This window comes from Lucilia cuprina, chromosome 4 (genome assembly GCF_022045245.1).
Source record: "Lucilia cuprina isolate Lc7/37 chromosome 4, ASM2204524v1, whole genome shotgun sequence".
Lineage (NCBI taxonomy): Eukaryota > Metazoa > Arthropoda > Insecta > Diptera > Calliphoridae > Lucilia > Lucilia cuprina.
In genome coordinates, this window is record NC_060952.1 from 2661230 (window position 1) to 2675844 (window position 14615).

Here is a 14615-nt window from a genome sequence, read left to right on the forward strand (position 1 = left end):
GGTTTCTAGATAAAGTGTTGCCACTTTGTGACAATTATAAGTGGTTTAAATTAGTTGTTCTTGACCATATCTGGTCAAAAGTTTAGCATTTAACGATAACTACAACAATAAAGAATAGTACATTCTTTATGAAATGAATAATTTAAGAAAATATGTTTTAAAAAGTTGTAGAAAAACGATTTAGAAATGATTTGCGAATAGTTTATGCAGTTATTTGTAATTTAAATCATTTCTTATATACTACTAGATTCTTGGGAAAATGTTCTCTTTAGGATTTCTAAACAAGTGTTTAAATTTTTTTCTTCACAACGCACATAGATTCGGAAAAATTAGGTAATTACCTTTTTCTATCTTCTACAGGATATATTTAACAGAAATCACACGTTAACAAGTATGAATGTATAGTCGGGCATAGCCGACCATATGATACCCTATAACAGTCAACATGTTAAAAATGAGGATTATTTAAAAAAAACATTTGATTTGTTTTTTAATTTGATTCCGGAATATTTTTAATTATTTTTGACAAAAAAGATATTTTTTACAAGAGGGCTCGAAGGGGAGTAAGGGAAAATATGGGCCTATCCTTATAAATGTTGGTAGTGGAATCAGAGTTACTTATGTAGAACTTAAAAGTGTTAATAGTGTTTATATCTGAATTTTGACCTTCTAGTCATTTTCTGAGGGGAGTTTGTATGGGGGCTAGGGTCAAATGAGGCCCGATCTTTTCAAAAATCGGTAATGTCATTAAAAATTCTATAAAACTAAGTTTTGCAGACTTTCTTTGACATAAAATAACATTTAACTTAATTATGAGCCCAAAGGCCCTATTCTGGGAGTACGGTTGTATTGGGGCTAGGCGAAATAATGGACCGATTTTATACATTTTCAATAGGCTTCATCTTTGGGCCAAAAAAAGAGTGTGTGCAAATTTCAGGTTTAAAAGGTTTAAAGGTAGACAAATATTGAAATCTCTTGTCTCTTACAGTACTCTGCAATAAATCTGGCAAGTACAAGAACATCATTATTTAATTCCATCAAATAAATAAATATTTTATAATTAAAAAATTAAAAAAATGAAACCACAAAAATTTATACAAAGTTACAAATGTGATTGTTTTCAACCACATAACTATTGTAATTGTTCGCATAAAATTATCTCTAGTGATATATTAATAGAAAATGTTAACGATATAGCAGAATCTTTAGTCGAGGTAAGGAATACAATTAAAATTATCCCTGTAAAACATAATGGGTAATGAGTACTTTTTTCCAACTTTAAAGGTAATGAATCTTTGTGGTATATATTTGGTAAAAGCTAAAGCCTCTATAGATATCATCATATATTATTTTCTGCATTTTGAAGAAATAATCCATCGTATTGATTCCATACCGAAAAAACGCTTCTGCAAAGAAGATCTTATACATGATCTGAGTCGTAAATGTTCCATGGATCGGATAGAAGCACAAATGGCTTGTTCTATTATAAAAAGAGCATTTAAAGCTTTTTATCATGGTACCGATATGGGGGGAGTACCCAATAATTTGTTAAGCGATAAGCTAACACATACCTCTGAATGTCTGTGGGTGCATGCGGCAAAACGTACAGCCCAAATTTACGCTGCATATGAGGGCTTATTTTATGCCTGTCAAAAAGATTTGGAGTGTAAAATTAAATTAATTTATAAACAATTGTATGATCGAATTTCAAACAGAAATCAACCAGATGATGAGCCAGAATGTACTTGTATGAAATGCTTTAAAAGAATTGCCAAAGAAAGTCTAAAGTCAGTTAAAGTTACTACAGGAATGCATGACGTTAAGGATCCCTATGAAGCGATATATTTAAAAGAGCAGGAAGAAGATAAGGAAAAGCAAAGAAATCAAAACTGTACTGTTATGCTTGAATCATTGGTTGAAAAGGAAAATGAAAGAAAACAGCACTGCTTTTGTCCTTCCCTTAACATAACAGCAAAAGATTATGTTTATCGAGAAATTGCCGAGTCTACTTATACTGGATCAAGTCAAGGGCCTTTTGATTGTCGTTGGATCTCCATTAGTAAGGAGGAGTTTGAGGCTGACGAGGGCGAAGTGAATGTAAAATTGCCGAATGAATTTCCTTGTCCTCCATGTCATACAGATGAGGAATGTGAAACAGAATGCGAATGTTCTTGTGAGGATTGTACCTGTAAATCAGATGATGACATTGTTTGTGGTGAATCTTATATGGAAAATGGGGAAGATATAGAAAAAGAATTTTTGAGTGAAGAAACTGCTCAATTATTAGAAAATTATACTAAATCTGAATCAATAACTGCAGATTTTAGTGCATGTACACAATGAATGTCAAAAAAGGATGTGGAAATTTTAAGATATATTTTAGACTCTTAAATTATATTGTTTTCAATAATATTAATCATATTGATATTGAATTTGGCATAGTAAATCTAAATTATAAAAAATCATTTCATGTCAAGTGTTTTTAAAAAGAGTACTTTTTAAAAAATGCTGTAGATGGGAACACAAAATATTTATAATTGGATAGAAATTTAAAAAATCTAAAAAATTAAGAAAATTGCCTTACATTTTTGAATCAAATTGCAACCATTGTTCTATTGGTGTCACTATCTAAACACCTTTATTTAGTAATTGTACGTCATTTCCTGCTAATTCGATCATTTTATCATGTCTCAGAAATTACAATTGACCTTTTAAACAAATAAACTCCGAGACCATGGTAATAAATCTCAAAGCTAAAAAGAAAAAGTAATCTACAAGAATCTTTAACGATTCCATACACAAATACACTTACAGTCATACTAAAAACTTTATTTCTGTTATACCGGGCAGAACAAGAACGAACCAGTAGACTAAATGCATCTCGTAAAAATAAAATAAAAGAGAAAAAAACAATAAAAAGAACTTTAAACAAAACTTAAAAGGCCATCTAAAAATGTTGTAGAGCATGTCTACTTTAAGCTTAAACATTAAATGAAAATCTGAAAATCACTGATCACAGTTTATTTAAAAGTTTAGTTAGTCGTTGTTGCAGTTGTAATCGCAGTAAAATGAAGAAGTGCAAGTTGTTGAAATCCTTTGCCAATAGAGAGAACAATCCAAACAAATAGGAAAAAACAGTTTAAAATTTTTTTCGCTGTAGTTGATTTAACTTTAAAACTATTACTTAACATCAATTCGTATGGCCTTCTGGAATTACAAACAACTTCATCGCCAACACCACACCAGACAATGACAATGACGACAACGAAGTGCCGCCAACCAACTATTCAGCCATGCTACAGCAAACAGAGCAGCATTAACATGAGCATCATCTAGCCACTCAGCCTGGCAACTTACTTGACTACTAGTTAGTCAAGGGAGTAGTACAAGTATGTTTAGTTTATTTCCATTCTAATAGTTTCACTATTAACCATAAGCTAAACAAACTATCGAGAGGCTACAAACCATTCAAGCAATCTTTTTTATTTCTTTCTTGCTTTCCAACAAACTCAAATGATCTTCTTAACTTATCCAAGGTTGGTTAGTTGGCTGACTAACTGGATGGGTTTGGTTGGATTGATTCTTTCCGGTAAACATTTTGCGCGAAAAACGTGAGCAAAGCAATTAATTAGTCGTACACAAAAACCCTTTTTTTCTGTTTCTTGTTGGCTTTTTTTTCGTTTTTCTCTTTTTGTATTTTTTGCAGTTGGTCTTTGTGGAAAAATTTTAATTGGCAATTGTTGTGCGCTTTGTATGGTCATAAAAATTCCTACACTTCTTTTTCTGGCATTTTAAGTTTCCCCAAACATCACCATCATCGTCATCACAACTACTAATACGAACATCACCATTACAATAAAAGCAGTCAAGCAGTTGTGGTAGTGTCAGGCTACTACACAGGCTGACATACGGTTTAGTCACACATAAACGAGGTTAAATTGATCAGTTTGGAATGTGGCGAGTAAAGGTAGCAAATCGCTAGTTGTTCTAGTAATTGATGGTTTTAATTTTGGGGGATTTACATTTAATATAAATATTTTTTCCACAATAACTTTGGTTCGACAAAATTATGCTCCAAATAGGATTATGCTCCAACCTATGGTCTGTGAAAGGGAACAAAAATTAAACGATTCCAAGTGCCATTATTATAGACATAGGTACCAAGAGAAATTAAGTAATTGTGTCATTACACTTTACAATTTTAGGGCCAATATTTAGGAGAAGGGTTAGGGAAAAATTAAAATTAATCCATGAGAGGTGTTTTTGAATACTTAATCAGCTAATATTGTTTGCTAGTTTAAGCGCCCAATGGAGGTGGTGGTTTAAACATAATCAAACACATTAAAATGTTTGATTTATAGATTAGTGCAAATTACGGAGACTTCACAAAACATTTTTTATGCATTGTTTTGATAACAAACAGTGACGTTTTCTGTTGTTTTGTATGGCAACACTGCGAAGGAGATTAACATCAGAATCAATTTATATTTAGATTAACTAATCTTATTAATTGGCATTTGATTACCAACCCAAAAACCCGCTCTTAGTAACAATTTAAATAAAAAATAAAAAAATAAAAAAATTCAATATTTCAACAACTTAACAATTCACCCACTTACATATATTGGCAAAAGTCTAACTGAATGAAATTGAGCTTTCTGATAAACTGTTGCAAGTAGAAATCTATTGAATCGAACTTCTTTACTCTTGACTTGACTACTTTAGACTTTGCCAATGAGGGCTGGACAAACAAACAGCTGAACAGAACGCAGATGCACATTTTATATAGAGTTTGTGTGTGTGTGTGTGTGTGTATGTGTGTGCGGATGTATGTATATTGTATTTGGGCAGTGAAGTTGGTTAAATTTTCATTTGAAATACATGTTGTTTGTATCTTAAAGATTTGTAAGGACGTTTAGTTTAGTTGTACGAGAAACAAAAACTACTGCTACTACGACTGATTAAACATATTAAATGTTGTAGACAATTTCGTTGAAGAGATGAATGATTTGATGTGTTTTTGAATTAATGTAAATGCTTAATTGTTGTTACTGAATGTTTATTATTGTGGTTGTTGTCTTCGACGATGTTGTTATTGTTGTTCTCTTAAATTAATGGTCAAATGGTGAATTAAATTAAAATTAAATGAAAATAAGAATAAAATGGGCTTATTTTTGTATGTTTAAGTAGATCAGAAATTTGGGTGGCCAATATTTACATAAAATATGTACTTTTTTTAATTTCGTCAAGAGGTGTTCAAATTAGTGCTATTTCCGGTATTGAGTAATATATGTTTATCAAATTTGTAACAATTTAATTAAAGATTTTTTAAGAGAGTTCGCAAATTTTGTACAAGCATCTGAACAAATTGTGTAATTTGTATGTCGGGGAACATAAGAATCGTTAAAATTCTTAGTACATACATAAAAACTATTTTTTTTAATTTTGAGGTTATTGCGTGAAATATACAGTGCAGCATTAATTGCGCAAGTATGTACATACATAATACTTATTACAACTGACCAATTTGCGCAACAGACAATTTTGTAACAGTGATTTTTTTAGCAACTTTGCTAAATGGCAGCTATCTTAAAAACTTTCTTTTCCATGATACATGAATCATGTTCTACCATTACTAATAATGGGAATAGTTTTTGATTACTCTAAAGTAATGCAGATGGATTACGTGGTTCACACATAGGATTTCACTATGTAAAATGGTGTATGTTATTTCTACACTGAAAAAAATCCATGCCTAATATATACGAAAAATGTCGTACATTGTACGAATCGTTCGTTGTTTCGCACCACGAAATTGTACGAAATATTTTAGTTAAATGCAAAATATTTTTGAAATAATTAATTTACATAAATTAAAAAAAGGGAATTTTAAATAAATATGGTAAAATTTACGAAATATTAACTTATCCAAACATTTTTGTTCATTTTAAAATAAATTTCCTAATTTTAGTCCAAAATTATTCTCCACATTAATTTTCAATTTTTTTTTTTTTATGAAAATAATTCGTGAATAATATTATACTTCTTCTTAAATTTTATAAAAATGTTGTAGTTTCATTTAATCATAATATAATTTATATCATTATGTTTAATTTCGCTAAAATTTAAGAAAATAATATTACGAAAGGTTTTCGTACTTTCGTAGAAAATAGAAAAGGGTTTTATTAAATAATATTTCGTATTATACACGAAATTTTTGTAAATATTACGAAAATAGAAGTTACGAAATTTTTTTCGTAAAGTTGAGCATGGATTATTTTCAGTGTATATACATATCTAATTGTATTAGTTTTGGACCAGTCCTAGTACTTTGAGAAGTATCCTTTATACGCGTATGCGATTTTAAAATCTCGAATCCTTAGATTTCAAAAATTAATCCCGATTGCCATCCCTAACACCTAAGTATATATGTATGTATGTACACTTTATACCTATGATTGTAACATTATATTATAAAAATTATCAACAGAATCACAAACATATCCTTCTCAAGAAGATGAAAGGAATTAAAAGCCTCCGGCAATTGTACGGCTATTTCCACACGACATCTTACAAACATATTTTGTCACTCACCAAAAAGTTGGATACAAAAATTCCTGCAAAAATTGTGTATTGTTATTAATTATTTATAAATTAGAAGTTAAAAAATCACTTACCTTTATTATAATGAAGTAATATTTATGTGTTGTTGCCTCTTTAAAACCTTTTTAAACAAATATTTAACTACATACATGCATATGCATGTAAGTAACTACTAATTTTTATTCAACACTTGTATTATTATTTATATTAAACATGGATCTACTTTATGACCAGCATATTTTTAAACTATTTTATACATTTCTATAATTTCATTCAATTAAACAAATGCACAAACACTATTTTTATTTTATTGCACTAAATTTCTTTAACACAAACACTGAACTGCAACTTATTAATATTTTTACAACAGAAATGTCATTAATTTGTTTGCAATCTAACAGAAAACGCGCCAAGCTTTTTTGAGAAAAATGTCAAATAACAAGAGAAGTGCAAAACATAACAAAACACAAAAACAAATACATAATAGAAGGAAAGAGAGGTAAATAAAATAACAAACTAGACAAAAACATTTTTTTCTAACAAAAATTTATAGATTTTTTGTAAATTAAAATATGTAATTCTCATTCGAATTTGTATTGTTTTTCTTTTGTCAATTTTGTAAACAAGTTTCTAAAAACATGCAAAATAGGAAACATGAAAAGTACGGCCTACTTTTAGGATGGTTATTATTTAAAAAACACCACCAATATCCTATAAACAACATTGAGGTGAATTTTTAAAATTTTTTCTTATAACAATATAGGTTTTTAACACTTTTTACTAAAAAATAACTTAATATAACGGTTTCTCTTCTCAAGGTGAATTACATTTTATTCACCACAAACTAAAATACAACCCTATTCTAATTTGACATTCTTTTATGTTATGACATTCCAATGAACAACAAATTGCAAAAATAACAAGAATAAATAGAAGGAAAATTTTCTTTTAGCAAAATTTTGTCAAGAAAATAGAAAAGAAAAAACGCAAACAGTACGAAACGGAATTATTTCAATTAGCAGCATTAAATTTTATGTCTAACACTTAAATTACGGCTTAATTAAATTCTTAATCATTAGAACCTATAAACGATTCTTTTTATCAGTGCAAAAAAACAAAAATTAACTGCAAAATCAGAAAATAGAAAGCGAACGAAACTGACGACAACGAGACGAGAAAAAACGTAAAATAAAAAAGTGTAAAGTTCGCTGAAGGTTGCGCTGGCAAGGTGTTTTCGTTTTTTTTTTTACATTTTTTATTTGTGATTTTGTCAGCACAAACAAGTGAAACAAAAATATAGCAAAAACAGCCATTATATTTCCCCATTTATAACAAACATTGTTCATTATTTGTGTAAAGTTATTTAAAACCGGAATAAAATACTGCAGGAATTTTACAACAAAACGACTAAAATTAACAAAAAAATTGCTACAATTTCGATTCCTCCTCCTATTTTTGAGTCTAATAAAAGAATTCCCAAACTTTAATAGTGCACTTGCATTATTCTGATTAAAGAGACCTTGAGGAACAATCTCTGGCGAAAGGAAATTTAAAAAAATAAAAAGTTTTTTATACGGATATTTCTGAAGTAAATGTGTTGTTGAAAGTCCAGAAATTACTGACGTGTTGTTACACAAATAGGAAGAAAACTAAAATTGAAAAAAAACGAAGTTAAAAAATATTTTATTTAACAGAGGCCACCACAGCATTTAGCTTTAAAAAAATTAATAAAAAAAATGTCCATACGTACTAAAGTTCTCGGGATGGTGGATGTCATGATGCGAGTGCCACCCATATTGGTGATTGATGAAATATTAAAAATTGGCATGGGCCTACCAAGCAGATCATACCAAACAGCCAATAGTGTTGATGCCGGAGGCGGTATTAGTACATCAACCGAAACTGACGCATTTTCAACTGATAACCTGCTCAACAACAATACTGAGGCTTCAGCCTCGAGTATGGCCTACAATGTTCTGAACAATGTCACAAATATCACAAATGCCACTTTGGAACAGACGATAGATAATGCCACGGCTGCTGCCACTGCCGGTGGTATACTGAGTAGTTCCTTTGGTAGTATCTTGGAAGATTTGGCCAAAGATATTTATTTGTCGGATCTGCTGTCAATAACATCAGTTAAAATTATTATTTGTATATTGGGTAAGTTAAGAAAGTGAAGAAATTCAAAACAAAAATACTAAATACAAATATAAAAACAAACAAAATTTGCATAAAGTAAGAAAAAAAATAATAGAACAAAAAAACACCTTTGTATACAGAACTTAAAAGAATAATTTCATTTATTATATGCTGACATTGTACATATTTTATTTTTAACCATGTAAAATAACTTCAGAAAGTGAATTGCTTTTAAATATATATTTATTACTGTTTTACTCAAATTAATACTTTTTTAAGCTATACTAGTCTTACATAACATTCCTTAGAGACATTTTTATTATTTTTGGAATCAACCTCATATTTGTAAATGACATGTTCACTTTATATTATAGACTTCATTATCTATATGTTCATAAATTTTGGGAAATAATTATATAATTTCCATTTCCATATTATTAATAAAAATATAAATGCTAGAGTAATTTGTAGGCAAAAATGTTGATAATAGAATAATAATTTTCAATAATAATAATAATATTTTATAAGAAGTTCATTGATTTCATGATGCTGTCATAATTACCAACAAGTAAACACACTGAACTTAAAAGATTTTTTATTACTTTTATCATGAAATCATAAATTAATACTTTAGTAGACCTGAAAAACTACATAATTTAGTTTATATTATAGTTTCATAGTTGTCCCCTTTTTTCATTACTTATCATATGTTAATTTGTTTTTATTTTTTATATTGTTGTTTCTTTTTTAGCGCAATTAAATATTATGCCAAGTTTATTCTAACAGTTTTGTATATGTTTATGATTTGTGTTGTTTGCAGAATAATTGCAAATTTATTCCTTATATTTTTGTTTTGTTTAAAACATTTCTGTCAAATCTTAGTTCTTCTTTAATTTCATATTTGTTTTTGTTGTATTTGTTTTAAATTATATTTCACTGTTTTTGATTTTAGCTGCTAAATAAAAACAATACGTATTGTTTGGTCAGTTTGTTATTAATTCACTCATCTACTTAAAACTAATGATGACTCAACAGTAATTTCTTCTTTTTTTATAATATATTTTATATGTATTAATATTGTTTTATGGGATATTTTTACTAAAAGAAATGCTATTATTTGTATGGAATTTTACTTTATTGTTACTTCCTTTTTAAATGCATTTTATTTATCCCTTAGTCCATATAACAAAATTTGCAACTAAACGTTCAAAGGCTGTTAATATGTATTAGCTCTATACCATTACAAGTCAGATTTACGCAATATTTAATAGATTTTTTACCCAATAGTTATTTACAATTCTTTTATACTGGTTTAAACTTTTACTAGACTATAAACCTTAAACTAGAATAAAGACTAGACTATAGTCTAGACTATAAACTAGACTATAGACAAGACTATAGACTAGACTATAGACTAGACTATAGACTAGACTATAGACTAGACTATAGACTAGACTATAGACTAGACTAGACTATAGACTAGACTAGATTATAGACTAGATTATAGACTAGACTATAGACTAGACTTTAGACTATAAACTAGACTATAGAATAAACTGTAGACCAACTAAACTAGTTTCTATACTAGACTATAGACTATAAAATAGACTAAACTATAGTTTAGTCTATATATAGATTACATAGACTAGACTGCAGATTAGGCGATCGACTACACTTAAGACTACACCGAACTATAGGCTAGCATGTAGACTAGACTATGGTAACCACTACACTATTGTTTAGGCCAGATGATCGACTATACTATAAACAAACTAAAGGCTATTCAATAGACTACACTATAGACTAGTTCATAAACTAGACTTTAGACTAACTACAGGCTATACTATCGAATATATAATATTATCTACTACACTCATATCAACCGGAAAAGCTATGTAAAATGTAACCAACCTAAATCTTTTTGTATAGAAAATAATTGTACAAGACCAAATGCCTTATTTGAAAATATGTAAATCTTTTTGCAGCAATAGAAACCATTAATAATTGCTTAAGCTTACAAAATTATCAAAAAGTTTACCAATTCTTGTTTTAAAGAAAAGTATCATGAATTAATTTTTAAAATAACAACCTCTTTAAAATATACATTAGAGCAAAAAAAAAAAAACATTTTTCAAAATTAATCTCATAATTGTTTTTCCCTTTCATAGGTCTTTTATGTGCTGCTTGTATATTTATGCTCTGGACGAGACACTTGGTTATGGTTTATATGTTTGTGATATCCCTCGGTCTAACTTTCCTCTCTCACTGGTCAAATGTTTCGGCGCTGGCGATACTCGAGAAAAGTCCGTGCATACTGGAAGATATATTATCTATGAACACGACACGTCTAATGGATACGGGTAATGTGGCAGCATCTTTGCTGCCGCATTTGGTGGCACAATGGTTTATGGGTATGCTGTTTGCTTACATACACTTGGGTCCTCGTTATGAATTACTGCAGAAATCGATGCCTTTTATATTTGCTAGTCCCATTATATTGGCCACTTTGCCATTAAAAACGAAAATGATCAAATATTTACCCATCGTAGCTGATGCCGTGCCATTGGTGTTGACGAAAATCACTGTGATGAGTTGTAGCATGGAAGCGGGTAAAACCGTGTACAATGGCTATCAATATGCCATGAATTTTGTTAGTAATTTTGGTTTATCGGCATTGATTGAGAACGAGTGGCAGCGTCTTAATGTGCCGAGTGTTTTAAGAGTTTTTTGGACCATAAGGTATAAAATTATAAAAGCATGTTTTCTCTTTTAGTAATTAAAATTCGTTGTGTAATTTTAGAATTTCCCAAGAATTTATTTCCATGCTGTTGAATGATAGTGTTAGTACTCTAAACTTATTGCCCACCATGCAAAAGTTACTGGTAGATGGTTGTGAAACATTAACAGCGGTATTGGGTATGACTTCGGTAATTTCGGTTATTTGCCACTATATAGGAAAAGTCTTTCAATGGTATCTCTTGACTTTTGACAACGATGAAGAGAAGTCATTGGGCACGGTTTCAGCTGTTTTATTTTATATATTGGCTTTGCAAACCGGTTTAACATCACTCTCGCCAGATAAACGTTTTGTACGTCTCTGTCGTAATCTGTGCCTTTTAACAACTGCTCTATTACACTTTTTGCACAATATTGTTTCACCTATACTGATGTCATTGAGTGCGGCTCGTAATCCATCGCGCAAACGACATTTTCGTGCCTTAACTGTGTGCGCTTTTCTAGTCATTGCGCCCTTGTGTCTATTGAAAACTTTATGGAGTAGGCATTCGCCCTCAACATGGTTGTTGGCCGTAACAGCATTTTCTGTAGAGGTTGTGGTAAAGGTAAGTGCGCCCTGACTAATGTTAAGTAAAATTAAATGATTGTTAAGATACATAACTATAATTGTTTCATATTTTCCTAAATAGGTTTTGGTTTCATTGGCTACTTACACTTTATTCTTACTGGATGCTCGCCGTCAGACATTCTGGGAAAAATTAGATGACTATTTGTATTACGTGCGTGCTTTTGGCAATTCCGTTGAATTCTGTTTTGGCATTTTGCTATTCTTCAATGGTGCTTGGATTTTAGTTTTTGAATCCGGTAAGTTGAATTTTTAATTTTATTATTTTTATATTTCAAAATTTTATGTTCATTTCGTAGTTGCGAAATTTTCATGACATCGCAAATTTTTGTAATTTTTTTAAAAAAATCATTATTTTATCATTAAAAGCTACATTGTAGTTGAAGTTTGTTTAGTTTTTACCTGTAAATATTTATTTTTTTAAGAGAGTGCGTGCGCTAGTATGAATGCTAAGTATGAATGTGTTAATTTCGTTAAACATTGGCTTAAAACTCTTCGATCTCTAATATTTCTTTCTTCCACCGTATTTGAGTTGTCTTTAAGCACACTTTACTTTTCTATTGAATTTCATTGGAAAAAATTAATCTTCCACAAAGGATTGAGGTTGATTTCATTATTCAAAATGTATTAATTTTGATCTTTATATATCAACTACATAATCTATTTTTAAAAAAAGTAAATAGTTTCAGACAATCATGTTGCAAAAAACCAAAGTATGTATAAGACCATCACCATATTTCATCAGTTTTTGAAGGTAAAAAAGGTAGTTTATTTACAGTACGTTTCATATGTTAATTATTTACAACAAACTTTATTTAGTTTAAACTTTAATTTGTTTAAATTAATTATGTTCTTGTTTACATTTATAAATAATCCTGATCAATTAATTCATATCACAAATATTTTGAAGAAGTAATGTTATAAAGAATAGAAAACTACAAACTAGTTTTTCAAGGTGCATATGAAAATCCAGTCATTTCTATGTTTCATTATGAGTTCTGTTCATAGGCTAACTAACATTATGCAGCGTACTGTAAATAATCAAATCATCTCTACCAACCTAAAATAATATTCCTTTAATCCCATCACAAATAACCTTCATTACCCATAATTCTGTTCTTCATATTCCCAAATTTCAAACGTCTTTTATTTCATTTCAATATTATCTTTTATACTCCATACGTTGTCGTTCTATCCACACAACTATTCTATTCTTCCTTCATTCCCACCAAAAAACAATTTCTCTATTTTAAACAAAACAAAAAAAAACAAATTGCGTGTGCATGTAAAATTTTTATTTGGTTGATTGGTACCGTATAATATAACTTGATAGCACAAAATGCTACAGGAGGCGCCATACGAGCCATAATGATGTGCATCCATGCGTACTTTAATATTTGGTGTGAGGCCCGCTCTGGATGGTCAGTCTTTATGAAGAGAAGATCAGCTGTACATAAAATATCCGCACTGCCAGAAGCCACACCGGCCCAATTGCAAGCCTTCGATGATGTTTGTGCTATTTGCTATCAGGTAACGTTATACAAGGATAAATTTAATTTTGGACTATTAGTAATGAAAGAAAGTTGATTTTCAGGAAATGTATTCAGCAAAAATAACAAGATGTCGCCATTATTTCCATGGAGTTTGTTTGCGTAAATGGTTGTATGTTCAAGACAGATGTCCTTTATGTCACGAAATTATGATGTATACTGATAAAACAGAAGAAGCTGAAGAAGATGTGCGTCAACAGCAAGAACAAAATGTTCCCTTACAGAATAGTAATAGAGAGGTACGTCTTTAAAGAAAAGTTTTCAAAATCTGTGAAATTAAAAACTATTTGTTTTCTTTTTCCTTCATACAGGACAATGCCATTGAAAATCGAAATCGTTCCTCCGACGATGCTAGTTCGTCATCATCAGCTGGTAGCAGTAATAGTTTTAATAGTAATAGTTCTGGTATTGCCAGCAGTAGTTTTATTGCAGCTAACGTAGTTGCTACTTCATCAAATGCCACAACTACATCTACGACTTCAACAACAGCAGCCGCTGTTGCTACCGCTACGGCTGCGGCTAGTAATACCACGCATAGTTTTCGGTTTTCACCTGATCTTGATGTACAGGATTAACTATAATTTAAACACTCTAGTGTACTTATATGTATAAATTGAAACAAAAAACACAAAAAATTTAACCCTAAAAAGCATATTTTTAAGATTTATTATAATTGCATACTTATTATGATTTTGTGCTATTAGACACAATTTTATAAATATTGGTTTATTATTTTAATTACTATTATAACATCATCACTTCCCTCTAATCCCCCACCTCCTCATCAAAAAAATAAACGGAATTTACAAATATTATTAAAACAAAATACTTTTAAAGAAAATTTAAAACAAAAACACTTTAGAGCTTTATTTCAAAATAAGTTAATTTTATAAAGAAAAAAAAAAACCTAATGAGTTTCTAAACAGCATTCTTTAAAAGACACTTTTTAATATTTAATT

At 29.7% G+C, this 14615-nt stretch overlaps 2 protein-coding genes across 3 annotated transcripts; both read left to right on the forward strand.

Annotated features, from left to right (window-relative positions):
- Positions 1–980: 980 nt before the first annotated feature.
- Positions 981–2599, forward strand: LOC111690589. Its single transcript, XM_023453094.2, has 2 exons — positions 981–1214; positions 1285–2599. The coding sequence occupies exons 1-2, from the start codon at positions 1077–1079 to the stop codon at positions 2341–2343; spliced, it is 1197 nt and encodes a 398-aa protein (XP_023308862.2). The 5' UTR covers positions 981–1076; the 3' UTR covers positions 2344–2599.
- A 4934-nt stretch (positions 2600–7533) lies between these two features.
- On the forward strand, positions 7534–14269 carry LOC111690622 (protein TRC8 homolog). 2 transcript variants are annotated; one of them, XM_023453129.2, is made up of 7 exons: positions 7534–8766; positions 10914–11484; positions 11546–12086; positions 12171–12345; positions 13440–13636; positions 13701–13895; positions 13968–14269. In XM_023453129.2, the coding sequence occupies exons 1-7, from the start codon at positions 8340–8342 to the stop codon at positions 14229–14231; spliced, it is 2370 nt and encodes a 789-aa protein (XP_023308897.2). In that variant the 5' UTR covers positions 7534–8339; the 3' UTR covers positions 14232–14269. The 2 variants fall into 2 exon arrangements, with proteins under 2 accessions (XP_023308897.2, XP_023308898.2); XM_023453130.2 differs by having other exon boundaries at positions 7535–8766; positions 13455–13636.
- The last annotated feature ends 346 nt before the right edge of the window (positions 14270–14615 follow it).